Source organism: Nerophis lumbriciformis, linkage group LG04, assembly GCF_033978685.3.
Source record: "Nerophis lumbriciformis linkage group LG04, RoL_Nlum_v2.1, whole genome shotgun sequence".
NCBI classification, from domain to species: Eukaryota; Metazoa; Chordata; class Actinopteri; order Syngnathiformes; family Syngnathidae; genus Nerophis; species Nerophis lumbriciformis.
The window spans coordinates 58,235,001-58,262,639 of NC_084551.2; the positions used below are offsets into that span (position 1 = coordinate 58,235,001).

At 42.0% G+C, this 27,639-nt stretch overlaps 1 protein-coding gene across 2 annotated transcripts in view; it reads right to left on the minus strand.

Annotated features, from left to right (window-relative positions):
- Positions 1-27,639, minus strand: part of LOC133605080 (phosphatidylinositol-3-phosphatase SAC1-B) — a 41,116-nt gene that overhangs the window by 717 nt on the left and 12,760 nt on the right. For both annotated transcript variants that reach the window (XM_061958406.2, XM_061958415.2), the window contains exons 5-18: positions 25,007-25,156; positions 19,800-19,859; positions 17,552-17,585; positions 16,838-16,939; positions 13,631-13,716; positions 8,512-8,598; positions 8,365-8,433; positions 8,149-8,228; positions 7,992-8,090; positions 7,785-7,923; positions 6,151-6,220; positions 6,009-6,081; positions 5,846-5,939; positions 1-82 (exon numbers count right to left, since the gene is read on the minus strand). The exon at positions 1-82 is cut by the window's left edge and continues 11 nt beyond it. In XM_061958406.2, the coding sequence (XP_061814390.1) occupies positions 1-82; positions 5,846-5,939; positions 6,009-6,081; positions 6,151-6,220; positions 7,785-7,923; positions 7,992-8,090; positions 8,149-8,228; positions 8,365-8,433; positions 8,512-8,598; positions 13,631-13,716; positions 16,838-16,939; positions 17,552-17,585; positions 19,800-19,859; positions 25,007-25,156 (1,225 nt within the window). The remainder of the gene's footprint in view (positions 83-5,845; positions 5,940-6,008; positions 6,082-6,150; positions 6,221-7,784; positions 7,924-7,991; positions 8,091-8,148; positions 8,229-8,364; positions 8,434-8,511; positions 8,599-13,630; positions 13,717-16,837; positions 16,940-17,551; positions 17,586-19,799; positions 19,860-25,006; positions 25,157-27,639) is intronic.

A 27,639-nucleotide genomic window follows, 5' to 3' on the forward strand; every position in this document is an offset into this window, starting at 1 on the left:
TCCAGTCCTTGGGCTCTCGCAGTGGTGTCGTGGTATCGCCTTCATCCACAGCAAAGTTGCCCAGGAACAGGTCGATGGAGTCCTGTGGCAACACCAGACTAAAGATCAATAGAGTTCTTCACATGAGGAAGTACACTTCTCACATTTCACTGGGCACACTAGTCACTTCTTTACATTTCACCTCTTCCAAATTGGGATGTACTGCATATCATTATGATTTGATCAATACACACATCCATATTTCTATCAATATTCATCAGTACTCTTATTGGTACCATATGTAATGGGTGTCAATAAATATATTAAATACTGCCTTTTTGTTAGCATTGTCACTAGCACTAAAGGTTGTACACTAGCAACATCATGTAACATTTCACAGCAGGGAAGTCTTTTATCCACACCTACTTTTTATGTCTTAAACAAGTCAACTATGTTTAATAATGCAGTTATGCCAACATGTGGACCAAAGAACCACATTTACATGTTATGTAGACCAGTAGTTCCCAACCACCGGGCCGCGGTCGTGTACCAGTCCGTGGATCGATTGGTACCGGGCCGCTCAAGAAATTAAAAAAAATCAAAATAAAAAAATATTTTTTTAATTCTATTAAATCAACATAAAAAACACAAGATACACTTACAATTATTGCACCAAACCAAAAAACCTCCCTCCCCGATTTACACTCATTCGCACAAAAGGGTTTTTTCTTTCTGTTATGAATATTTCTGGTTCCTACATTATATATCAATACAGTCTGCAGGGATACAGTCCGTAAGCACACGATTGTATTTCTTTATGACAAAAAAAAGAGAGAAAAAAAAAAAAAAGCAGCCTATAAGAAATGGTGAACCGATTGAGACGCATAATAGATTTAGCCCTTTAGCTAGTCCTACACCCCAGTCTACTGGGCACCACACCTTAGTCATAGGGGACTCCATCCCCCGAAACATAAAGCTTAGCAAACCAGCCACAATTAAGTGTATTCCCGGGGCCGGAGCACCTGACATTGAAGCTAATCTTAGGGAGCTAACTCGTAAAAGGCCTCGTAAACACGTACGACAGGCTAATCGCATCAGTAGCTATGCAAACATAGTTGTACACGTTGGCTCCAATGACACTAGGATGAGACAGTCAGAGATTACAAAGAGGAACATAGCTAGGACTTGTAATCTGGCTAAAAGATGTCCAGGCATGGAGTACTTGTCTCTGGCTGCCTTCCTGCGAAAGGCATGAGAGTTATAGCAGATTAGTCTCGCTTAACAAGTGGCTGGCTAGTTTTTGTAGACAACAGGGACTAACGTTTATTAATAATCGTCCCTCTTTCTGGGGCAAACTGGGCTTGTTGATGAGGGACAGCCTTCACCCTAACCAGGAAGGCGCCATCATTCTGCCTAGGAACATAGACTACTGTTTGAGTCACACTTGACTAACTACACTAGAGCAAGCCCGGTCACAGGCAACTACAGAGTCTGTTAGTCCGGGTGAGGAGTCAGTTAACTAACCAGCGCCAGGTTGGAAAATTCCTGCACACATAGCATTTCTCCTAGAATAATACACAACTCTCATTATGTTTTTTCTGTAGGGACTGTGCCAGAGGTGGACATGCATTCTACTGAGGTGGCAATTTATGATGCGTTCAGTGTATTGCAGCACCAAGCAAACAATCTGAAGATTCTTGTCATATCAATTCCTAGATATGGTCGAAATTATTTAAAGCGCACTACACAAAATACACGTAACTTTATTAATATTACTACTACGGATAACATTAACAAAAATTCCTCAAAACAGCCCACTACCTATAATATGGGCTTTTTAAACATAAGATCATTGTCTCCCAAAATGTTTTTAGTTAATGAGGTCATCAGAGACAACAATCTTAACAAAAACGTTATTAGTTAATACATTTCTTTAATAAGAAAATGTAAGTCATTAGAAAGGAGATTAAAGCTACAACTGGGTTTTATTAACACAGATACGAATGTATCTACGACGGATACTGCAATCCAAAATAGTCTCTCTCTTTTTGATGAAATAACATTACAGGAACTCCTGCAGTGTGTAAATGGGATAAAACAAACAACATGTTTACTTGACCCACTTCCTGGGAAACTTATCAAAGAACTGTTTGTAATATTAGGACCATCAGTACTAAATATTATAAATGTATCACTTTCCTCTGGCACTGTTCCCCGAGCATTCAAAAAAGCGTTTATTCATCCTCTGCTCAAAAGACCTAACCACGATCCTGACCTCATGGTAAAGTACCCACCTTCCCTTTATTTAGAAAATCCTCAAAAAAATAGTTGCACAGCAGCTAAATGAACACTTAACGTCTAACAATCTCTGTGAACCCTTTCAGTCCGGTTTCAGGGCAAATCACTCTACGGAGACAGCCCTCGCAAAAATGACTAATGATCTACTGCTAACCATGGATGTCATCTATGTTGCTGCTTCTTCATCTTAGCGCTGCTTTCCATACCAGCCATCATAATATTTTATTAGAGCGTATCAAAACACGTATTGGTATGTCAGACTTAGCCTTGTCGAGGTTTAACTCTTATCTTACTGACAGGATGCAGTGCGTCTCCCATAACAATGTGACCTCGGACTATGTTAAGGTAACGTGTGGAGTTCCTCAGGGTTCGGTTCTTGGCCCTGCACTCTTCAGCATCTACATGCTGCCGCTAGGTGACATCATAGGCAAATACGGTGTTAGCTTTCACTGTTATGCTGATGACACCCAACTCTACATGCCCCTAAAGATGACCAACATGCCAGATTGTAGTCAGCTGGAGGCGTGTCTTAATGAAATTAAACAATGGATGTCCGCTAACTTTTTGCAACTTAACGCGAAGAAAACGAAAATGCTGATTATCGGTCCTGCTAAACACCGACACCTTTTTAATAATACCACCTTAACATTTGACAACCAAACAATTATACACCTATTTAATAATACCACCTTAACATTTGACAACCAAACAATTATACACCTATTTAATAATACCACCTTAACATTTGACAACCAAACAATTATACACCTATTTAATAATACCACCTTAACATTTGACAACCAAACAATTATACACCTATTTAATAATACCACCTTAACATTTGACAACCAAACAATTACACAAGGCGACTCGGTAAAGAATCTGGGTATTATCTTCCACCCAACTCTCTCGTTTGAGTCACACATTAAGAGTGTTACTAAAACAACTCTCTCGTTTGAGTCACACATTAAGAGTGTTACTAAAACAACTCTCTCGTTTGAGTCACACATTAAGAGTGTTACTAAAACAACTCTCTCGTTTGAGTCACACATTAAGAGTGTTACTAAAACAACTCTCTCGTTTGAGTCACACATTAAGAGTGTTACTAAAACAACTCTCCCGTTTGAGTCACACATTAAGAGTGTTACTAAAACAACTCTCTCGTTTGAGTCACACATTAAGAGTGTTACTAAAACAACTCTCTCGTTTGAGTGACACATTAAGAATGTTACTAAAACAACTCTCTCGTTTGAGTCACACATTAAGAGTGTTACTAAAACAACTCTCTCGCTTGAGTCACACATTAAGAGTGTTACTAAAACAATTCTCTCGCTTGAGTCACACATTAAGAGTGTTACTAAAACAACTCTCTCGTTTGAGTCACACATTAAGAGCGTTACTAAAACAACTCTCTCGTTTGAGTCACACATTAAGAGTGTTACTAAAACAACTCTCTCGTTTGAGTCACACATTAAGAGTGTTACTAAAACAACTCTCTCGCTTGAGTCACACATTAAGAGTGTTACTAAAACAACTCTCTCGTTTGAGTCACACATTCAGAGTGTTACTAAAACAACTCTCTCGTTTGAGTCACACATTAAGAGTGTTACTAAAACAACTCTCTCGTTTGAGTCACACATTAAGAGTGTTACTAAAACAACTCTCTCGTTTGAGTAACACATTAAGAGTGTTACTAAAACAACTCTCTCGTTTGAGTGACACATTAAGAGTGTTACTAAAACAACTCTCTCGTTTGAGTCACACATTAAGAGTGTTACTAAAACAACTCTCTCGTTTGAGTCACACATTAAGAGTGTTACTAAAACAGACTTCTTTCATCTCCGTAATATCGCTAAAATTCGTTCCATTTTGTCCACTAGCGACGCTGAGATCATTATTCATGCGATCGTTACGTCTCGTCTCCATTACTGTAACGTATTATTTTCGGGTCTCCCTATGTCTAGCATTAAAATATTACACTTGGTACAAAATGTGTCTGCTAGACTTTTGACAAAAACAAGAAGATGAGATGGGTTTGTATGATTGTTTGTACATTGATGTTACATCCATGATGTCGTTCACAACAACACAACAGAGTGTGTGTATGATTTATTCTTGCTAGCGTTAGCGTCCTACTTCCAAGTGTCCACATTGTTTAGTTCAGGACATGTTTTGAGGATGAATGATTATTTCCTAAACAAAAGTTATTTCTCCTCACAATGACAACATTTCACTCATATCTATGTCAACTTCTCTTTAAAAATAATAATGGATTAGATTTATAAAGCACTTTTCTAGACAGTCAAAGTGCTTCACAGAAAAGTGAGAAGCCATCATTCATTCACACCTGCTGCTGGTGCTGGTGGTACGCTACATTTGTAGCCACAGCTGCCCTGGTGTAGACTGATGGAAGCGTGGTTGCCCTAACCCCTCCTACCACCACCCACCATTCACTTATTCACCAGTGTAAGCAGCACACAGCCCCTCCCACCACAACCCATCATTCATTCATTCAACAGTGTGAGCAGCACAAACCCCCTCCCACCACCACCACCCATCATTCATTCATTCAACAGTGTGAGCAGCACAAACCCCCTCCCACCACCACCCATCATTCATTCATTCACCAATGTGAGCAGCACACAGCCCCTCCCACCACCACACATCATTCATTCATTCACCAGTGTGAGCAGCACACAGCCTCTCCCACCACCACCCATCATTCATTCACCAGTGTGAGCGGCACACAGCCCCTCCCACCACCACCCATCATTCATTCATTCACCAGTGTGAGCGGCACAAAGCCCCTCCCACCACCACCCATCATTCATTCATTCACTAGTGTGGGCGGCACTGTGGGCAATCAATTGACTTGCCTTTTTTTGCGGAGTTAAGTGCTTATTGATTAGCATAGAGTTGTAGTTGTTGGCACTAAGAAGGCAAGCATGTATGACCATTGCTGATTTCTTCTTTTGACACTGCAGTTTGATTCTTTGTCTACTCGCCCGTTTCACCGTTACAGGAATTTGCATACATGTTGAGTGGCCATTAATGGTTGTTTTTTTCCATATTTTCATGATTGCGAGAAGCCATCATGGAAATGAACATGTGATTAATTGTGTGCAGTGTGAATTGGGATGATATTTTTCACATTTGGACCGATACAATACCAATTTCTGGTACCTGGAAATCGATACCTATACTCAACTGTACCAATTTTGGATATTTTTGTGTGTGTTCATAAGTGTTAACTTGTTGAATCATTGTTAGTGACCAGAAGGAGACCAATAATGTCATATTTAAGAGTGAGCTGGTAATAATAGTTGTTACTCTTTGTTCTCTACACTTCTATCATTTGAACCGGTGCTAAGTGTACAACAGGATGTGAGGTCATCACTGTGCTGGCAAATGCTCTGCATGTTTGTAGCGCCGCCCTCGCATCATCAACTTTTGATGCAAGTTCAACTTTCAGTTTCACTTTATCGTCGTTGTCGGCCATATTGGCATGGTCGGTGAAGTGTCTTGGCCAAGCACACAAGAGCAGGGACTGAGCAAAAAGTGGACCTACCTGTCGAAAGCCATCGGAGAAGTTGTTCTTGTAATATCGGATCATCGAGTTCCAGCCGTCCATCAGCAGCCCCCACTGAGTTCTTTTGCCGGTCCTAAAAGATGGAGGAGCCACACTGTGACTGCAAGTTCACCGTCAGCGTCATTCTCACACAATCAGTCACCTGGTGAAGTCGGTCTTCAAGGCTCCGGTGCCCGCATATTGTTTGGCGCAAGCATCTGCGTTGTCTGCCCAAGCTGCAGGCAAACACCCAGGAAGTCAAGAGGAAGCGGAGAAGCAAAGACTTCGTCAAAAGAAACACTCACCATTCTTGTACATCTTCTCAAAATCTGCTTGGTCCTCCAAGTGCTGGTTGGCGTGGAGGATGCCCATTCTCTGTGAGGGCACAGCACAGTCAGACTGGCACAACCAGACCAGGAAGCGCGCTTTCTGGTGATCCCATCAATGACTGCTCACAAGCTACTCGCAATACTTCAGGGCGCCATGTTTGCTACCAAATTTCAGCTGATGTTATGTGTTTGCCGCGCATCCTCATTACTTTTCCGAGGTGTAAATATGCTGTGTTGTGCCGTGTGAGGCTGCTGCAACCGCCAGAATAAACCTTTTACATCGCTTTGATGGCAGTGAAGCCATGACAGCGTCTTGTGCAGCTCAACACACAACACAAGGTCGGCCTCTTGGTCAGGAGGAAACACACAAGTTAATACAAATAATAACAGAAGAAATGAACACATTAAAGAGATGAATCTCATATAAAAATATACAACATACAATTATTTGCAGATGATACAACTGTGTTTTGTTCAGGAGAGAACATACAGAAGATCATACAATAATAACAGAAGAAATGAACACATTAAAAAGATGCTTTCTTTGAATCTCAGTAAAAGTGAAATAATGCTTTTTGGTAAGAGTAGAAGAGAAAGTCAGACAATACAAACAGACGGAGTAGATATCGAAAGGGTGAAAGAAAACACATTTTTGTGAGTAATAATAGATGATCAAATGAAATCTCATGTGGCCACACCACTGAGACTGACAGAACCAGACTGGTGAAAAAGTGCTACTGAGTTCCATCTCTTCTATACGGGTACACATGGTTTGGTACGTGCCTCCACTTTGAGAGAACAAACACTCAGAAGGTGCTTCAGCTTTTGTGTGAATGAAATGAAACAACACTTTCATTTTCAGGTGGTGCACTGCACTATACCCTACGGGTCTTGTGCACTCCAAAGAGCGTATCAAAACACGTATTGGAAAAAGTCACCATGGAAACATTCATTTACTCGACATCCACGGCTCCAATCTGAGGTGCTCTGTATGTTTCTGGACTATTAGAAGCTCCTCCAGGGCCGTCTAGACAATGGAAGGATCTTGGACGGACATGTGCAGCTCTATATTTAGCAGCACATTCACACATTCCTATTACTAGAAAAAGAAAAGGTAAAAGAGCAAAAGTGGAGTCTAATGACACAAAGCTGCCACACAGGCAGTTTCTTTCTTGAACACTGGCATTGCGCAAAAACTAATCCTGAATCCAAATCAATGTTATGAACGATTCCATTCTGACATCTGTTTGATTGATTGATTGATTGATTGAAACCTTTATTAGTAGATTGCACAGTGCAGTACATACTCCGTACATTTGACCACGAAATGGTATCACCCCAATAAGTTTTTCAACTTGTTTAAGTCGGGGTCCACTTAAATTGATTCATGATACAGATACAGTATACACTATCATCATAATACAGTCATCACACAAGATAATCATCAGAGTATATACATAGAATTATTTACAATCCGGCGTGTGGGATGTGGAAGGGGGGCGGGGGGTGGGGTGTTAGGTTTGGTTGATATCAACACTTCAGTCATCAACAATTGCATCATCAGAGAAATGGACATTGGAACAGTGTAGGAAGATGACATGTTGTCTTACCCGGAGCTGTGACTGTAGGGAGCGCCTGGCCAGCAAACTCTGGATGACATTGGTACGGTCCAGACAGTCCATGCAGTTGCTCCGGAATGCCCCCTCCTGGTTCAACAGCACCTTCCCGTCTGAATCCACCAGGAAATACCTGCGCCCAGGTGCACGGTTACGACTGGTGCTGACCATGTAATAGAAGGAGCACCAGAACCGACTGACCCAAATTCCTCTTGGAGCTCAGCAACCATGTCCAACAAGAGCTGGAGGCGATGCCACCTCATCCGACTGCACTCCCTGTGGAAGTCAAACGCCACGTACCTGCGAAGCAGAGGTGAGTCGCCAGGACAATGCAGTCAAAGGTCATGTACCATCTTACTTGATGGTGCCGTTTCCAAGGCTGGCCACCATCTTTTCAAAGGCCTGCTCCAGTGGCTTTTCTGAGCCCTTCTGGTTGATCTGGGGGGAAGAAGACTTCACTTGGATGAAGACAATATCAACAACCTTCTTCCTTGATCAGTTCTCCTGCTTTCACTTGGATGGAGTCTTCAGTCAGGTCACATTTGTTTGGAAGTCAGACATGGGATCATCTTACCAGGTTCAAGATGACTTGTTTGCCGTAAAGAAGAATCTGAGAGTCAAAGTGTCTCTGGAATCCATCCAGCTGGAGCAGGACCAGAGCAAGGGAAAAGCCCATGAGCAAAGGAAAGGTCAAGCAAAAGAAGAGAGTTGACTCATTTACATGGTTGACGGTTTTGCTGATCTGTGGTCTCGGCTTGTACTTGAGGTTAGGCCTTTGGGACCAGTAGAAGGGGATCGAGCCTCTGGTCTAAGAAGGAAATAAAAGACCAATCATGTAAAAATAATATCCTTTTGTCAATAATGACACTTTTAAAGGGCTGGCCAGTTTACTTGGTCTCAAACCAATGAGGAACTGGGAAGGAGCTTGCTTCCAGTGCCAGATGCTGGGTCACACAGCCTCAGTTAGTCCTGTATGTAAAACTACAGTTAGCAAACATGCTATCCTCCACGACTGGAACTGGGAGTTGCTCCTGAGGCTGAAGGTACACTACAAGCTTTCCAAAACGTACTTATCACTGGCTATCCTTCATGACCGGAACCGGGAGTTGCTACTCAGGCTGAAGGTATACGACAGCCTTTCAAAACCGTACTTTTAACTAGCTATCCTCCATGACCGGAACCGGGAGTTGCTACTCAGGCTGAAGGTATACGACAGCCTTTCAAAACCGTACTTTTAACTAGCTATCCTCCATGACCGGACCCGGGAGTTGCTACTAAGGCTGAAGGTATACGACAGCCATTCAAAACCGTACTTTTAACTAGCTATCTTCCATGACCGGACCCGGGAGTTGCTACTAAGGCCGAAGGTATACGACAGCCTTTCAAAACCGTACTTTTAACTAGCTATCCTCTATGACCGGAACCAGGAGTTGCTACTCAGGCTGAAGGTAGACGACAGCCTTTCAAAACCGTACTTATTACTAGCTATCCTCCATGACCGGAACCGGGAGTTGCTACTAAGGCTGAAGGTACACGACAACCTTTCAGAACTGTACTTATAACTGGCTACCCTCCATGACCAGAACTGGGAGTCGCTACTGAGGCTGAGGGTACAGTGCGACCTTTCAGAACAGTACTTATTACTGGCTATCCTCCATGACCTGAACCGTAATCTCTACTGAGATTGAAGGTACAGTGCGAACTTTCAGAACCCTACTTATTACTGAATATCCTCCATGACCGGAAGTGGTAGTTGCTACTAAGGCTGAAGGTACATTACAACCTTTCAGAACCGTACTTATTACTGGCTATCCTCCATGACCGGAACCGGGAGTCACTACTGAGGCTGAAGGTACAGTGCGACCTTTCAGAACAATCCTTATTACTGGCTATCCTCCATGACCGGAACCGTGGGTGTCTATTGAGGCTGAGGGTACGGTGTGACCTTTCAGAACCGTACTTATTACTGGCTATCCTCCATGACCGGAACCGAGAGTCTCTACTGAGGCTGAAGGTACACGGCAAACTTTCAGAACAGTACTTACTACTGGCTATCCTCTGTGACCGGAACCGGAAGTTGCTACTGAGGTTAAAGGGACACTACAACCTTTCAGAACCATACTTATTACTGGCTATCCTCCATGACCGGAAGCGGGAGTTGCTGCTAAGGCTGAAGGTACACTACAAGCTTTCCAAAACGTACTTATCACTGGCTATCCTTCATGACCGGAACCGGGAGTTGCTACTCAGGCTGAAGGTATACGACAGCCTTTCAAAACCGTACTTTTAACTAGCTATCCTCCATGACCGGAACCGGGAGTTGCTACTCAGGCTGAAGGTATACGACAGCCTTTCAAAACCGTACTTTTAACTAGCTATCCTCCATGACCGGACCCGGGAGTTGCTACTAAGGCTGAAGGTATACGACAGCCTTTCAAAACCGTACTTTTAACTAGCTATCTTCCATGACCGGACCCGGGAGTTGCTACTAAGGCCGAAGGTATACGACAGCCTTTCAAAACCGTACTTTTAACTAGCTATCCTCTATGACCGGAACCAGGAGTTGCTACTCAGGCTGAAGGGAGACGACAGCCTTTCAAAACCGTACTTATTACTAGCTATCCTCCATGACCGGAACCGGGAGTTGCTACTAAGGCTGAAGGTACACGACAACCTTTCAGAACTGTACTTATAACTGGCTACCCTCCATGACCAGAACTGGGAGTCGCTACTGAGGCTGAGGGTACAGTGCGACCTTTCAGAACAGTACTTATTACTGGCTATCCTCCATGACCTGAACCGTAATCTCTACTGAGATTGAAGGTACAGTGCGAACTTTCAGAACCCTACTTATTACTGAATATCCTCCATGACCGGAAGTGGTAGTTGCTACTAAGGCTGAAGGTACATTACAACCTTTCAGAACCGTACTTATTACTGGCTATCCTCCATGACCGGAACCGGGAGTCACTACTGAGGCTGAAGGTACAGTGCGACCTTTCAGAACAATCCTTATTACTGGCTATCCTCCATGACCGGAACCGTGGGTGTCTATTGAGGCTGAGGGTACGGTGTGACCTTTCAGAACCGTACTTATTACTGGCTATCCTCCATGACCGGAACCGAGAGTCTCTACTGAGGCTGAAGGTACACGGCAAACTTTCAGAATAGTACTTATTACTGGCTATCCTCTGTGACCGGAACCGGGAGTTGCTACTGAGGCTGAAGGTATACTACAACCTTTCAGAACCGTACTTATTATTGGCTATCCTCCATGACCGGAACTGGGAGTTGTTACTAAGGCTGAAGGTACACTACAACCTTTCAGAACCGTACTTATTCCTGGCTATCATCCATGACCGGAACCGGGAGTATCTACTGAGGCTGAAGGTACACTACAACCTTTCAGTAAGGAGTGCAAATGTGTGGAACTCAGTACCTGAGGAGGTTAAATTGGTCACAACTTACAAGGCCTTCACAAAAAATGTTTTAAATGTGGCTTATCATGCCAGCACTACAAGAGGAGCCTGTTTTGATGCTGAGATAAATGTTATGTTGTGATGATGTATTTTATTTTTTTATCATATTGTATACGTATTGTGTGCTTATTTTCTTTTTCTCGTAAATTGTAATTGTACTGCTTTTTTACATCATGGCCAGGGGACTACCTTCTGGCTAATTCTGGCTTTTTAACCATGTGTAGTCATGTGTTTTCATGAAATTGCAATGTCTCCTTTGAAATAAACTAATCTAATCTAATTCAGAACCATACTTATTACTGGCTATCCTCCATGACCGGAACCGGGAGTCTCTATTAAGGCTGAAGGTACAGTGCGACCTTTCAGAACATAACTTATTACTGGCTATCCTCCATGACCGGAACCGGGAGTCTCTATTGAGGCTGAAGGTATAGTGCGACCTTTCAGAACATAACTTATTACTGGCTATCCTCCATGACCGGAACCGGGAGTCGCTACTGAGGCTGAAGGTATACTGCAACCTTTCAGAACCGTACTTATTACTGGCTATCCTCCATGATCGGAACCGGGAGTCTCTACTGAGGCTGAAGGTACACTTCAACCTTTCAGAACCGTACTTATTATTGGCTATCATCCATGACCGGAACCGGGAATATCTACTGAGGCTGAAGGTACACTACAACCTTTCAGTAAGGAGTGCAAATGTGTGGAACTCAGTACCTGAGAAGGTTAAACTGGTCACAACTTACAAGACCTTCACAAAATGTTTTAAAATGTGGCTCATCATGCCAGCACTAAATGAGGAGCCTATTTAGATGCTGAGATAAATGTTATGTTGTGATGTTGTATTTAATTTTTTTATCATATTGTATATGCATTGTGTGCTTATTTTCTTTTTCTCTCTCTTTCTTTTCTTTTTCTTGTAAATTGTAATTGTACTGCTTTTTTTTACATCATGGCCAGGGGACTACAGATGAAAATTGCAATGTCTCCTTTGAAATAAACTAATCTAATCTAATCTAATTCAGAACAGTACTTATTACTGGCTATCCTCCAAGATCGGAACCGGGAGTCTCTACTGAGGCTGAATGTACACGGCAACCTTTCAGAACAGTACTTATTACTGGCTATCCTCCATGACCGGAATCGTGAGTCTCTACCGAGGCTGAAGGTACAGTGTGACCTTTCAGAACCGTACTTATTACTGGCAATCCTTTGTGACCGGAACCAGGAGTTGCTACTGAAGCTGAAGGTTCACTACAACCTTTCAGAACAGTACTTACTACTGGCTATCCTGCATGACCGGAACCGGGAGTCTCTACTGAGTCTGGAGATATACGTCACCCTTTTTAGAACAGTACTTATTACTGGCTATCCTCCATGACCGGAACCGGTAGTCGCTACTGAGGCTGAAGGTACACAACCTTTCAGAACAGTACTCATTACTGGCTATCTTCCATGACCGGAACCGGGAGTTGCTACTGAGGCTGAAGGTACACTACAACCTTTCAGAACTGTAAAACATTACTCCTTTACTGCAGTGCTGTCCTTGGAAATCTGCGTGCTGCTGGCCTATGCAGGCGAGTCGGGGTGGCGCCAACAGTCCCTGAGATGGATGAAGTCTTTGCCTGGGTGGCATATGTGTGGGCACGGTGGTCGTTGGGGGGGCTTTAAGGTGGGGAGGCGGCTTGCTCACAGGTTTTGTGCTGGCCTTGAGGGTGGACTGCGTGTATTCTGGCGGGACGGGCGGAGGGTGTCTGCGTGGGCGCATGGGGGCCTGCCCCCATGTCCTTGTCTAGTCGCCATATGGCCGGGGCCTGCCGATGGTTGGCCTGGGAGGAGGTGACCAATCCTGAGCGCGGGAGGGGCTTGTTTTCCAAACTCTCGTGGATGTTTGGTTTTGATGGCCGTGAGCTTGGCCATCTCAGTGGGGAATGGGTGCTGGGCTTCTACCTGATCATATGGGTATAGTCTTGACGCCCTGGATGTGTCGTGCTGGGCGTGGCCCATGCTAAGTGAGGCGTGGCTTTGCTGCTCGCTCATGTTATGTGTCATATTTTCTCTTTCCTTTCTTAGTGGAGCTATGTATTGCATGCAATAAGTGGGGCAAGATGTGTTTTCTTCTTTCTCGCCCTCCTGCTCAAAACTATCCAACATTCAATCAGGTCAATATAAACACATCTAAAATCAAATGTTATTGTCAAACTATTTCAGTGTATTAACGGGGAACTGAATGTTGTCTGTCATTCACAATCTTTCTGTAAGACATAGGTTTTTCTTTTTTAATGCATTCTAAATTGTCCAGTACAGCAAGTAGGAGGTGGCTAACGGGAATAATCATTGTATTATGCTTCAGGTCACCTGAACAAAGGAAGCCTTGGCAGTGTTGCACTGCACGATCTGCTCCGTCTCCACATAGTTGGCAGCATGGCCCTCGGAGTCGATCCCTGGTCAGAAAGACTGGATGAAGCAGGAGTGGCATCTCACAACAGTCCACGACTGTACGCTAACGAGTGTAAATACGCTATGGATACCATGTGCTTATGTTTCATGAGTTTGCTCATTCTCCTCTCACTTTCAGTCCTCCTAATCAACTGTGTCTTGTACAAGTATTCAATCACCGTATTAAAACACATTAAGGTAGTTTTCTTTATTTAATATGACATTTTTAAGTAGTTCATATGTTAATGATCAGCCTTAATGTTAAAAAAAGACATTTAAAAATAGTTCATATATGAACTATCAGATTTAATGTTCAAAAAATACATTTTAATTTAGTTAATATGTGAACGATCAGATTTTTTTTAAACACATTTTAAAGTAGTTCATATGTGAACTATCAGATTTAATGTTTAAAAAAGACATTTTAAAGTAGTTCATATGTCAACAATCAGATTTACTGTTAAAAAAAGACATTTTAAAGTAGTTCATATGTCAACGATCAGATTTGTTTAAAAAATACATTTTAAAGCACACTTTGAGAGTGTTAAACAACCAGATGACAATCATTCGGATTAAAATTGTGCATAGTATCATTACTTAGGTCATAATATCATTACCTAGGTCACAGTATCATTACCTAGGTCATAGTATCATAACTTAAGGTCATAGTATCATTACCTAGGTCACAGTATCATTACCTAGGTCATAGTATCATTACCTAGGTCATAGTATCATAATTTAGGTCACAGTATCATTACCTAGGTCGCAGTATCATTACCTAGGTCATAGTATCATAACTTAAGTCATAGTATCATAACTTAGGTCACAGTATCATTACTTAGTTCACAATATCATTACCTAGGTCATAGTATCATTACCTAGGTGAGTGGTCCCCAACCACCGGTCCGTGGATCGATTTGTACCGGGCCGCACAAGAAATTAAAAAAATAAATAAATATATATATATATATATTTTTATCAAATCAACATAAAAAACAAAAGATACACTTACAATTAGTGCACCAACCCAAAAAACCTCTCCCCCCCATTTACACTCTTTCGCACAAAAGGGTTGCTTCTTTCTGTTATTAATATTTGTGGTTCCTACATTATATATCAATATAGATCAATACAGTCTGCAGGGATACAGTCCGTAAGCACACATGATTGTGTTTTTTATTGAAAATATATATATATATATATATAAATACCATACACCCCCCCCCCCCCCTCGGTTTTCAAGCGTTGACCGGTCCGCAGTTACAAAAAGGTTGGGGACCACTGACCTAGGTCATAGTATCATTACCTAGGTCATAGTATCATTACCTAGGTCATAGCATCATTACCTAGGTCATAGTATCATTACTTATCTCATAGTATCATTACCTATGTTACAGTATCATTACCTAGGTCACAGTATCATTACTTAGGTCACAGTATCATTACGTAGGTCACAGTATCATTACCTAGGTCATAGTATCATTACTTAGTTCATAATATCAGTACCTAGGTCATAGTATCATTACCTAAGTCATAGTATCCTTACTTATCTCATAGTATCATTACCTAGGTCATAGTATCATGACCTATGTTACAGTATCATTACCTAGGTCACAGTATCATTACATACGTCACAGTATCATTACCAAGGTCACAGTATCATTACCTAGGTCGTAGTATCATTACCTAGGTCATAATATTACTACCTAGGTCACAGTATCATTACCTAGGTTGTAGTATCATTACCTAGGTCATAATATTACTACCGAGGTCACAGTATCATTACCTAGGTAGTAGTATCATTACCTAGGTCACAGTATCATTAACAAGGTCGTATTATCATTACCTAGATTGTATAATCGTTATCTAGGTCATAGTATCATTACCTAGGTCACAGTGTCATTACCGAGGTCGTAGTATCATGACCTAGGTCATAGTATCAGTACCGAGGTCACAGCATCATTACCGAGGTCACAGTATCATTACTTAGGTCATAGTATCAGTACCTAGGTCATAGTATCATTACTAAGGTCACAGTATCATTACCTAGGTCATAGTATCATTACTTATCTCACAGCATCATTACCTAGGTCACAGTATCATTACCTAGGTCACAGTATCATTACCTAGGTCATAGAATCATTACTTAGGTCACAGTATCATTACCTCGGTAGTAGTATCATTACCTAGGTCGTAGTATCATTAACTAGGTTACGGTATCATTACCTAGGTCACAGTATCAATACCTCGGTATAAGTATCATTACCTAGGTCATAGTATCATTACCTAGGTTGTAGTATCATGACCTAGGTCACAGTATCATGACCTAGGTCATAGTATCATTACTTAGGTCACAGTATCATACCTAGGTCATAGTATCATTACTTAGGTCACAGTATCATTACCTCGGTAAAAGTATCATTACTTAGGTCATAATCCCATTACCTTGGTAGTGGTATCATTACCTAAATCATAGTATCATTACCTACGTTGTAGTATCATTACCTAGGTCGTATTATTATTACCTAGGTCATAGTATCATTACCTAGGTCATAGTATTATGACCAAGGTCATAATATCATTACCTAGGTCGTAGTATCATTACCTAGGTCGTAGTATCATTACTTAGGTCGTAGTATCATTACTTAGGTCACAGTATCATTACCTAGGTCACAGTATCATTACATACGTCACAGTATCATTACCGAGGTCACAGTATCATTACCGAGGTCATAGTATCATTACCTAGGTCATAGTATCATTACCGAGGTCATAGTATCATTACCTCGGACGTAGTATCATTACCTAGGTCACAGTATCATTACTTAGGTCACAGTATCATTACTTAGGTCATAGTATCATTACTTAGGTCATAGTATCATTACTTAGGTTACAGTATCATACCTAGGTCATAGTATAATTACCTAGGTTGTAGTATCATTCACTAGGTCATAATATCATTACCTAGGTCACAGTATCATTACCTAGGTCACAGTATCATTACCGAGGTCACAGTATCATTACCTCGGACGTAGTATCATTACCTAGGTCACAGTAAAATTACTTAGGGTCACAGTATCATTACTTAGGGTCACAGTATCATTACTTAGGTCATAGTATCATTACCTCGGACGTAGTATCGCACACCAGCTCTGAAGCAGCTTCTCCTTGAGATAATAGTCCAGTCAAAGACTTTGCCGTTGATACAGCTGGACTTCATGGTGATGACTAGGAAAAAGGTGTGTTAAGAAAATGACATGAAAAGTCAGAGAGATCAGACCTACTGGAAAATGGATTATGTAGACAAGTGAGTTGATTACAGACAGGTGAGTTTATCACAGGCAGGTGAGTTGATGTGAAACATACAACGTACAGACAGGTGAGTTGATGTGAAACATACAACGTACAGACAGGTGAGTTGATGTGAAACATACAACGTACAGACAGGTGAGTTGATGTGGAACACACAATGTACAGACAGGTGAGTTGAGTACACAGAGTGGTTAGGCATTCATAATACAGTATTAAGACATGCAGTGAGGAAAAGAAGTGTCTGATCTCCTACTGATTTGTACATTTATCCCCATACGAGATATCAACATTCCCTGCTTTCTAATTCTATCTTTAGTTTTCCAGAGAAAGATAGAATGTAAAAAAACAAAAAAACAATCATAAATGAAAACAAAACATTGAATAAAGGTTTTACAAACAAGAATTGTGGGTTAGCATACAAATGAGCCCTGTGCCTTTAAGAAAGTACTCACTAATTGTATAACATAGCCTGAAAGATAAACAAGTGGAGAGGAATACAAACTTTGTCTGACAACAACAAAAGGATACATCCATGGATGACAGGAAATACAAACTTGTGCAACTACAAGAAAAACAAAACAAAAACAGGAATTTATTAGTGTGTCTTCAATGTTCTTGAGTTGAAAGTCATCTGTGAAAGAAGAGTGCCATATTTCAATACATCATACCATACATGTGTAGCACTTGTTACATTGCACTTAGGACACAAGACCTGGCCCCAAGACCTGGCCACAAGACCTGGCCACAAGACCTGGCCACAAGACCTGGTCTTCCACTTTACACAAGTCTGCATCTTGTTTCGAAGTCAATCAGTACATGTATTACTTGCAAAAGTAGTCTGGTACAGTACTGGGTCTCATCACTGGGTCCACTATAACTATTGGACAGATAATTATGAGGTCTTACTTATAAATGCAACAACATGAAAATAGTAATTTTCTCCTAAGTGTGCCCATGGTAATCTTTGCCTGATCTCATGGAAGGAATGATCAAATCTATATTTATGATCAAATCTATATTTCAGCCAGCATTTATCGCCGTATAATATTTGGTATCTAAATGATGATTATTTCAAACTGGGCTCCTCATTTGGCTGCTAATGTAAGCAGTAACATCATTTCCCATTCTATTATTTTATCAAAACTATTGTTAATAACATATCTGCTAACTTTCTGTTTGAACATGTTTCTACCTACACTTCTGTTCAAATGTAATAATCACTTAATTCTCCTGTTTGATACTTAGGCCGTACTACTAATGTGGCTGTGGATTCAATACTATGTATTTACAGGGGCAGTATGGGTCATACCAATGCTGATACTTCACATTTACAGGGGCAGCATGGGTCATACCAATGCTGATACTTCACATTTACTGGGGCAGTATGGGTCATACCAATGCTGATACTTTACATTTACAGGGGCAGAATGGGTCATACTCATGCTGATACTTTACATTCACATGGGCAGTATGGGTCATACCAAAGCTGATACTTCACATTTACAGGGGCAGTATGGGTCATACCAATGCTGATACTTCACATTTACAGGGGCAGTATGGGTCATACCAAAGCTGATATTTCACATTTACAGGGGCAGTATGGGTCATAGAAATGCTGATACTTCACATTTACAGGGACAGTATGGGTCATACCAATGCTGATACTTCACATTTACAGGGGCAGTATGGGTCATAGAAATGCTGATACTACACATTTACAGGGGCAGTATGGGTCATGCCAATGCTGATACTTCACATTTACAGGGGCAGTATGGGTCATAGAAATGTTGATATTTCACATTTTCAGGGGCAGTATGGGTCATACCAAAGCTGATACTTCACATTTACAGGGGCAGTATGGGTCATACCAATGCTGATACTTCACATTTACAGGGGCAGTATGGGTCATACCAAAGCTGATATTTCACATTTACAGGGGCAGTATGGGTCATAGAAATGCTGATACTTCACATTTACAGGGACAGTATGGGTCATACCAAAGCTGATACTTCACATTTACAGGGGCAGTATGGGTCATACCAATGCTGATACTTCACATTTACAGGGGCAGTATGGGTCATACCAAAGCTGATATTTCACATTTACAGGGGCAGTATGGGTCATAGAAATGCTGATACTTCACATTTACAGGGACAGTATGGGTCATACCAATGCTGATACTTCACATTTACAGGGGCAGTATGGGTCATAGAAATGCTGATACTACACATTTACAGGGGCAGTATGGGTCATGCCAATGCTGATACTTCACATTTACAGGGGCAGTATGGGTCATAGAAATGTTGATATTTCACATTTACAGGGGCAGTATGGTTCATATAAATGCTGTTAATTCACATTTACATGGACAGTATGGGTCATACCAAAGCTGATATTTCACATTTACAGGGGCAGTATGGGTCATAGAAATGCTAATACTTCACATTTACAGAGGCAGTATGGGTCATACCAAAGCTGATATTTCACATTTACAGGGGCAGTATGGGCCATATAAATGCTGATACTACACAATTACAGGGGCAGTATACATATATATATATATATATATATATATATATATATATATATATATATATATATATATATACATATATATGTGTGTATATAGTGTACATGCACACACCATGTACACTGTATATGGTGCGTCACTAATTGTGTCCAGTGGTCAAACTGCCATGCTATCAATGCAACAACAAAGTGCAGTACTGCAAGTACATGCTTTATTAAAAAAACAAATTCCCTGATGAACTCTCACCTCTGGCTGTGCAATGAACTCCCTCAGCAGATGGCCATTCCAAACAAAACGCTGATCTGCCTGAAATGAAAGGTCAAACGCTTCTTTGATTATTGTTACATTAGAAATGATAATAATAGTGATAATAATATATCATACTATTATAATAAAAATCAAAACTCAAAAACCTGTCAAAATATTTTAGTACTACTTTAGTAAGCTATGAAGCCACACCGCTTGAAGGATTCTTTTTCTTCTTCTTCATCATCAGATGCCCAGCTCAGTAGTGTACCTTGTCTCAGACGCCACATGGAAGAGGCCAGCCTCTGAAGGTGGTACACGCAGGGTGCAGTCCGAAGGTGGTACATGCAGGGTGCAGTCCGAAGGTGGTACATGCAGGGTGCAGTCCGAAGGTGGTACATGCAGGGTGCAGTCCGAAGGTGGTACATGCAGGGTGCAGTCTGAAGGTGGTACATGCAGGGTGCAGTCCGAAGGTGGTACATGCAGGGTGCAGTTTCTGATTATGTATCTGCTCTGGCTCCCCACACTTACATCATGCTCCCTTCACCAGGACACACTTCCTTAAAGATGATTTCAAGTTTGCATGTGCTTCAGCATAGTCCATTGTCGGAGTGGCACTTCCTCTCCTCTAATACCGCCTCCCGAATCCTGGATGTAACAGTCCTGGACAGTGCTGTCATGTCTCCCACTTTCCTTGCTTGGGCGAGGGTAGCGGCCTCTCGTCGCAGACCGGCCGGGACAATACCCTCTAAAATAGCAGGTGACACATGAGGCTGGCTTTCAGGCAGCCAGTTATGGTCCGAAGAGCGTTGTTTATGGCTTGGTGGCACCAGGCTGGGGCACAGTATTCAGCTGCGGAAAACACCAGGGTTTTGTGGAGTTTCACAACACCTTGGCGGATGCGACCCAGCTAGTGCCGGCAAGACGTCATATTAGTGAGACCCTCCATGACACTTTGGCCGTCACTTCTTTGAGGTGTTCTTTGATACACATGCTGCAGAGTCACACCCGCTGAGTGAAGGAGCGGAGCCAGAGACACCGCCATGTGTTGCGCTCTCCAAACACACACCAGTTGAAGATTCCAAATGGTTCTGTCTCCAATATCGCCAATGCCTACCTGAAACATCCCTTGGCTACAGTAAAGGGACAAGGGACCGTACCTGCATCACACCTACGCTTCTGCAAAACATCAACAACCCCGCCTCCTTCAATAAAAACTAATTTGTATGATTCACGACAGCCTCATTTTAAGTTCAGAAAAGCTGAATTTCCATTTCCCGGATAAAAAGTGTGATGTGGCGAGAGACTTTTTAGTGGAACTAAGGTAATGTGGGCCAACAAAACCTCTGGGCTCCAAAATAATCTAAGATAGATAACATTATTCTGTATCTGCCTATTAGTCACTAAGTTTTTATGAACTAAATTAGTGTGATTTCTCAAATAGCTCAGTTTTTTGTATTTTCACACAGACATGTGACAGCCATGTGTCCATGCACATTCCCTAATGCGACTACTGGTCATAAGCCGTGGGCCTCCCGTACACTGGGGGGCACTTATTTCCTTTTAGCAGATACATGTACTGCTTTTCTGCTTGACCCATGACGTCACACCATAACAAGGCATCTGCGCTCCTTACAAGTGAACAAGCTAGCTCTGTAGTACTGTAATATTGACACAAATATTAGGTCTCCAAGGGCTATGATGTTAAATAGCAGACAGCATCAAGAATTGATTGACTGAAACTTGTACTAGTAGATTGTACAGTACAGTACATATTCCGTACAATTGACCACTAAATGGTAACACCCCAATACGTTTTTCAACTTGTTTAAGTCGGGGTCCACGTTAATCAATTCATGGGAGTTAATCAATTCATGAAACATTGTGTTAAGAACATGACGCTGCTACCAAGAATGTATCTGAGCAGAAACACCAGCAGCAGAGAGTTTTTTCAAATATCTTGCTATTGTTCTGGACTATCTTGTCTGTTCAGGAGGAAGGTTGCTACTGTTCTGGATTATCTTGTGCCCCGGCTGATACTGTTCCAGAGGAAGGTTGCCACTGTCCTGGATTATCTTGTGGCCTGACTGATACTGTTCCAGATGAAGGTTATTATTGTTGTGGACTATCTTGTGCCCCAGCTGATACTGTTCCAGAGGAAAGTTGCCACTGTTCTAGATTATCTTGTGCCCCGGCTGATACTGTTCCAGAAGAAGGTTGCCACTGTTCTGGATTATCTTGTGGCCTGACTGATACTGTTCCAGATGAAGGTTATTATTGTTGTGGACTATCTTGTGCCCCAGCTGATACTGTTCCAGAGGAAGGTTGCCACTGTTCTGGACTATCTTGTGCCGCGGCTGATACTGTTCCAGATGAAGGTTGCCACTGTTCTGGACTATCTTGTGCCCCGGCTGTTACTGTTCCAGATGAAGGTTGCCACTGTTCTGGACTATCTTGTGGCCTGACTGATACTGTTCCAGATGAAGGTTGCCACTGTTCTGGATTATCTTGTGCCCCGGCTGATACTGTTCCAGAGGAAGGTTGCCACTGTTCTAGATTATCTTGTGCCCCGGCTGATACTGTTCCAGAGGAAGGTTGCCACTGTTCTAGATTATCTTGTGCCCCGGCTGATACTGTTCCAGAGGAAGGTTGCCACTGTCCTGGATTATCTTGTGGCCTGACTGATACTGTTCCAGATGAAGGTTATTATTGTTGTGGACTATCTTGTGCCCCAGCTGATACTGTTCCAGAGGAAGGTTGCCACTGTTCTGGACTATCTTGTTCCCCGGCTGATACTGTTCCAGATGAAGGTTGCCACTGTTCTGGACTATCTTGTGGCCTGACTGATACTGTTCCAGATGAAGGTTGCCAGTGTTCTGGACTATCTTGTGCCGCGGCTGATACTGTTCCAGATGAAGGTTGCCACTGTTCTGGACTATCTTGTGCCCCGGCTGTTACTGTTCCAGATGAAGGTTGCCACTGTTCTGGACTATCTTGTGGCCTGACTGATACTGTTCCAGATGAAGGTTGCCACTGTTCTGGATTATCTTGTGCCCCGGCTGATACTGTTCCAGAGGAAGGTTGCCACTGTTCTAGATTATTTTGTGCCCCGGCTGATACTGTTCCAGAGGAAGGTTGCCACTGTTCTAGATTATCTTGTGCCCCGGCTGATACTGTTCCAGAGGAAGGTTGCCACTGTTCTGGACTATCTTGTGGCCTGACTGATACTGTTCCAGATGAAGGTTGCCACTGTTCTGGACTATCTTGTTCCCCGGCTGATACTGTTCCAGATGAAGGTTGCCAGTGTTCTGGACTATCTTGTGCCCCGGCTGATACTGTTCCAGATGAAGGTTGCCAGTGTTCTGGACTATCTTGTGGCCTGACTGTTACTGTTCCAGATGAAGGTTATTATTGTTGTGGACTATCTTGTGCCCCGACTGATACTGTTTCAGATGAAGGTTGCTACTGTTCTGGACTATCTTGCCAGTTGTGTGAATACGGAGTTATTGTTCACCAGTTTGGAGTACACAAATGCAACGTGAAGAGGTTTGTGTACTTTATCATTTGCCTTGAATATACCTGCTTCATTCTCTTTCACCTCACTTGTATTTTGTGCAGGAGTCCAAATGAAGCCAACATTCTACATTTCCTTAGTGGCCTTATTAGATACATTTTTGTTTTTTTTCTACCATTGATGCCCTTCAAAATGTTGTGTTCTTTTCATTTGTGAAGCAAATAAACATTCTCCTCTCCAATACAATTGTTGCTATCTTTTTATTGAATGATTCCGTGTTATATCCTGTGCTTCGAGACTGGCGCATGCGTGATACAAACAACGTTCCCTCTAAGGTGCGCCCCTGTGCAATTGTGCACTGCTCAAGCGTCCTCTGCGCACGACAAATCTATGCCACGCACAAAATCAAATAAAAAAATAAGCGCATAACAATTTTCGACACACGGACACGACAGAGAAAACAGTTTTCGTCATCATTGTTCAAATATTGTAACGTCTGTCGAGACGCTTTGAGGACATGAATTCCATCGATCACTTTACTGAGGAAAACTCTTTATTGTCGGCCATAAACACATCACCAAAACATTAGTAAAAAAAAGTATATCTAGCAAAAGTGGTCATTCTCTGCAGTACAAACCAGACCAAAAGCAACTTTGTTATATCAACAGCAGCCGCTCGCGCTTTCTCACTTGCGCCAACACATGCACATATGGCACTTAGCCAGTGATACGTTTACAGCCACACAAAAAGTCGGACAACTCCAACACCACACATAAAGTGTCATTCCAGGTCGTTACACTATGATTTACCAATCAAATGTGTGCTTATTCTAGTGTCACTTATTAGGAATCTTCATTTATAAATATTAATCATGAAATGCTGTTAGTATATTAAATAAATACTAATATATTTTTTACAAACAGGAAGTTGCAGGAATGTACACATGATCCCCTGCTTACATCTCATTGTGCAACATGTGAATGTTTTAATAGGAACTAAATGCAATGTCTGAAAGGGGTACAAACTATTTCCAAAGCAGGACCTCCACCCAGACAAATAATACAAGTTCACAGTACACAGTTCATGAAAAACAATATTTTTTGTTATTGTCATTGTAAGTGGGCCTAAACACTTATATTAGAAAATCATCTCATGGAAATGACTGCTTTCATTTGATTATAATAATAAGAGAATGTTCTCTGTCTATCTGTGTTGGCCCTGCGATGAGGTGGAGACTTGTTCAGGGTGTACACCGCCTTCCGCCCGAATGCAGCTGAGATAGGCTCCAACACCCCCAGCGACCCCGAAAGGGACAAGCGGTAGAAAATGGATGGATGGATGGAGATTGAACTTGTTATTTAGTCAGGTTTGGGACAGGTGTGCTGCTGGTGTAGCCACAGTGTGCACGTCTGATGTTGCTCACATGGGCTCCACTGAATGCTCAGGGAGTTTTTGCGTTTGCTCACACACATGAAAAATTAGAGGGAACATTGGATACAAAGGGTCCTCTCCGGTTATCGAGAGATCTGTTTTACAATCGCATAATCCAGGTGTATTCGTCCGACTTTCCAAAAACCAAACACGATCGGATTAAGACATGCATTTTCCATGGGCTGTAGGAGACTTATTTAGAGCCAAACTATTTGGAAATTAGTGCATGGACACGTACTGACAGACTGGACAATTCACTTACCCTCTCCAGGAGGCTCATCTCCTGAAATTCAGGACTGGTGTTGGCCAGCCGCTGCAGAGTGTGGGTAAGATCATAGTCTGTTGCAAAGTAGAAGCTGGCTGTACGGAGGACATTGTTGATCATGGACAAGTAGGTCTTGCTGTCTTGCATCTGGAACAGGATAGAAATTCAGCAACACTACAATCAACATTCTATGTATGTGCAGCTTGACATAAAAATGGCATTCAATCCGAAAGGTCCAGTAAATGTTCTTGCTGACCTTAAACCTTGGCGTGTGTATGGTTGTTCCCCAAAGTTTAGGTTGTCTTGGTCGTTTTGCTTCATCCAAGATATGCTCCATTACAAACTCAAAAGCTAGCTTACGGCTACTACCGTAGCATGCCAATGTGTTACTACGCTGGAAAAATAGTTCCTCAGTGTTCACGCTTACAATAACAATGTTGCTACAGTTTGGTTATAATACAGGTTACAGAAGGTAAATAAAGTATTGACGCTTTTTGAATACATTTTTAAAGTGATTCAATCAATCAATCAATCAATCAATGTTTATTTATATAGCCCTAAATCACAAGTGTCTCAAAGGGCTGCACAAGCCACAACGACATCCACGGTACAGTGCCCACATAAGGGCAAGGAAAAACTCACAACCCAGTGGGATGTCAATATGAATGACTATGAGAAACCTTGGAGAGGACCGCAGATGTGGGTGACCCCCCGGAACCCTCTAGGGGAGACCGGATGCAATGGATGTCGAGTGGATCTAGCATAAATAATATTGTGAAAGTCCAGTCCATAGTGGATCTAACATAATAGTGAGAGTCCAGTCCATAGTGGATCTGACATAATAGTAAGAGTCCAGTCCATAGTGGGGCCAGCAGGAGACCATCCCGAGCGGAGACGGGTCAGCAGCGCAGAGATGTCCCCAACCGATGCACAGGCGAGCGGTCCACCCCGGGTCCCAACTCTGGACAGCCAGCACTTCATCCATGGCCACCGGACCTGTGCCCACCCCTTCCACAAGGAAGAGGGGGGCAGAAAAGAAAATTAGCCTGTTCACCTGTGGGATGTTCCAAATAAGTGTTTGATGAGCATTCCTCAACTTTCTCAGTCTTTTTTGCCACTTGTGCCAGCTTTTTTGAAACATGTTGCAGGCATCAAATTCCAAATGGGCTAATATTTGCAAAAAATAAAGTTTTCCAGTTTAACGTTAAATATCTTGTCTTTGTAGTCTATTGAATTGAATAATGGTTGAAAAGGATTTGCAAATCATTGTATTCTGTTTTTATTTACCATTTACACAACGTGCCAACTTCACTGGTTTTGGGGTTTGTATTTGTGTACAAATATTGGGGTCTTTTCTCAAGCTAATTTCAATTATGCAAACGAGTAAGCACCTGTGATTAATCATGATTACTCCAAATTCCAAAATGTGATGAATCGGAATAAAAAAATATATAATTTGAAAGCCCTAATTTACTGTATACATATCACATATACAGTTTATTGTAGTATACAGTTACCTAAAGATGTGTTCCCTGTTGTTAGTGCTGTGTTAAGATGCATTAAGTTATGTATTTGTCAAGACAATTCATCTTTCATATATCGGGCCATAACTTAAAGCTTCCATTTCATGTCGGAATGACAATTGAAATATGTGTTGATTAGAGATGTCCGATAATGGCTTTTTTGCCGATATCTGATATTCCGATATTGTCCAACGCTTAATTACCGATTCCGATATATATATACACAGTCGTGGAACTAACACATTATTTTGCCTACTTTTGTTTTGATGCCCCATTGGATGCATTAAACAATGTAACAAGGTTTTCCAAAATAAATCAACTCAAGTTAAGGAAAAAATGCCAACATGGCACTGTCATATTTATTATTGAAGTCACAAAGTGCATTATTTTTTTTAACATGCCTCAAAACAGAAGCTTGGAATTTGGGACATGCTCTCCCTGAGAGAGCATGAGGAGGTTGAGGTGGGGGGGTAGGGGGTAGCGAGGGGTGTATTAAGTAGCGTCCCGGAAGAGTTAGTGCTGCAAGGGGTTCTGGGTATTTGTTCTGTTGTGTTTATGTTGTGTTACGGTGCGGATGTTCTCCCGAAATGTGTTTGTCATTCTTGTTTGGTGTGGGTTCACACTGTGGCGCATATTTGTAACAGTGCTAAATTTGTTTATACAGCCACCCTCAGTGTGACCTGTATAGCTGTTGCCCAAGTATGCCTTGCATTCACTTGTGTGTGTGAAAAGCCGTAGATATTATGTGACTAGGCCGGCACACAAAGGTAGTGCCTTTAAGGATTATTGGCGCTCTGTACTTCTCCCTACGTCCGTGTACACAGCGGCGTTTAAAAAGTCATACATTTTACTTTTTGAAACCGATACCGATAATTTTGAAACCAATACCGATAATTTCCGATATTACATTTTAAAGCATTTATCGGCAGTCCGATATTATCGGACATACCTAGGGTTGATGATGAGCAATTCACACTAGGAAAGTGTTCCCCTTACTCACTGAACAACCAAATAGTAGGCATGGATAAACTTGTCCCACTCCTGCTTTGTAAAGGATTGAGCTGGTGTCGATGTCAGCGTGCTGTAAACTCTCCAGAAAACCCTGGC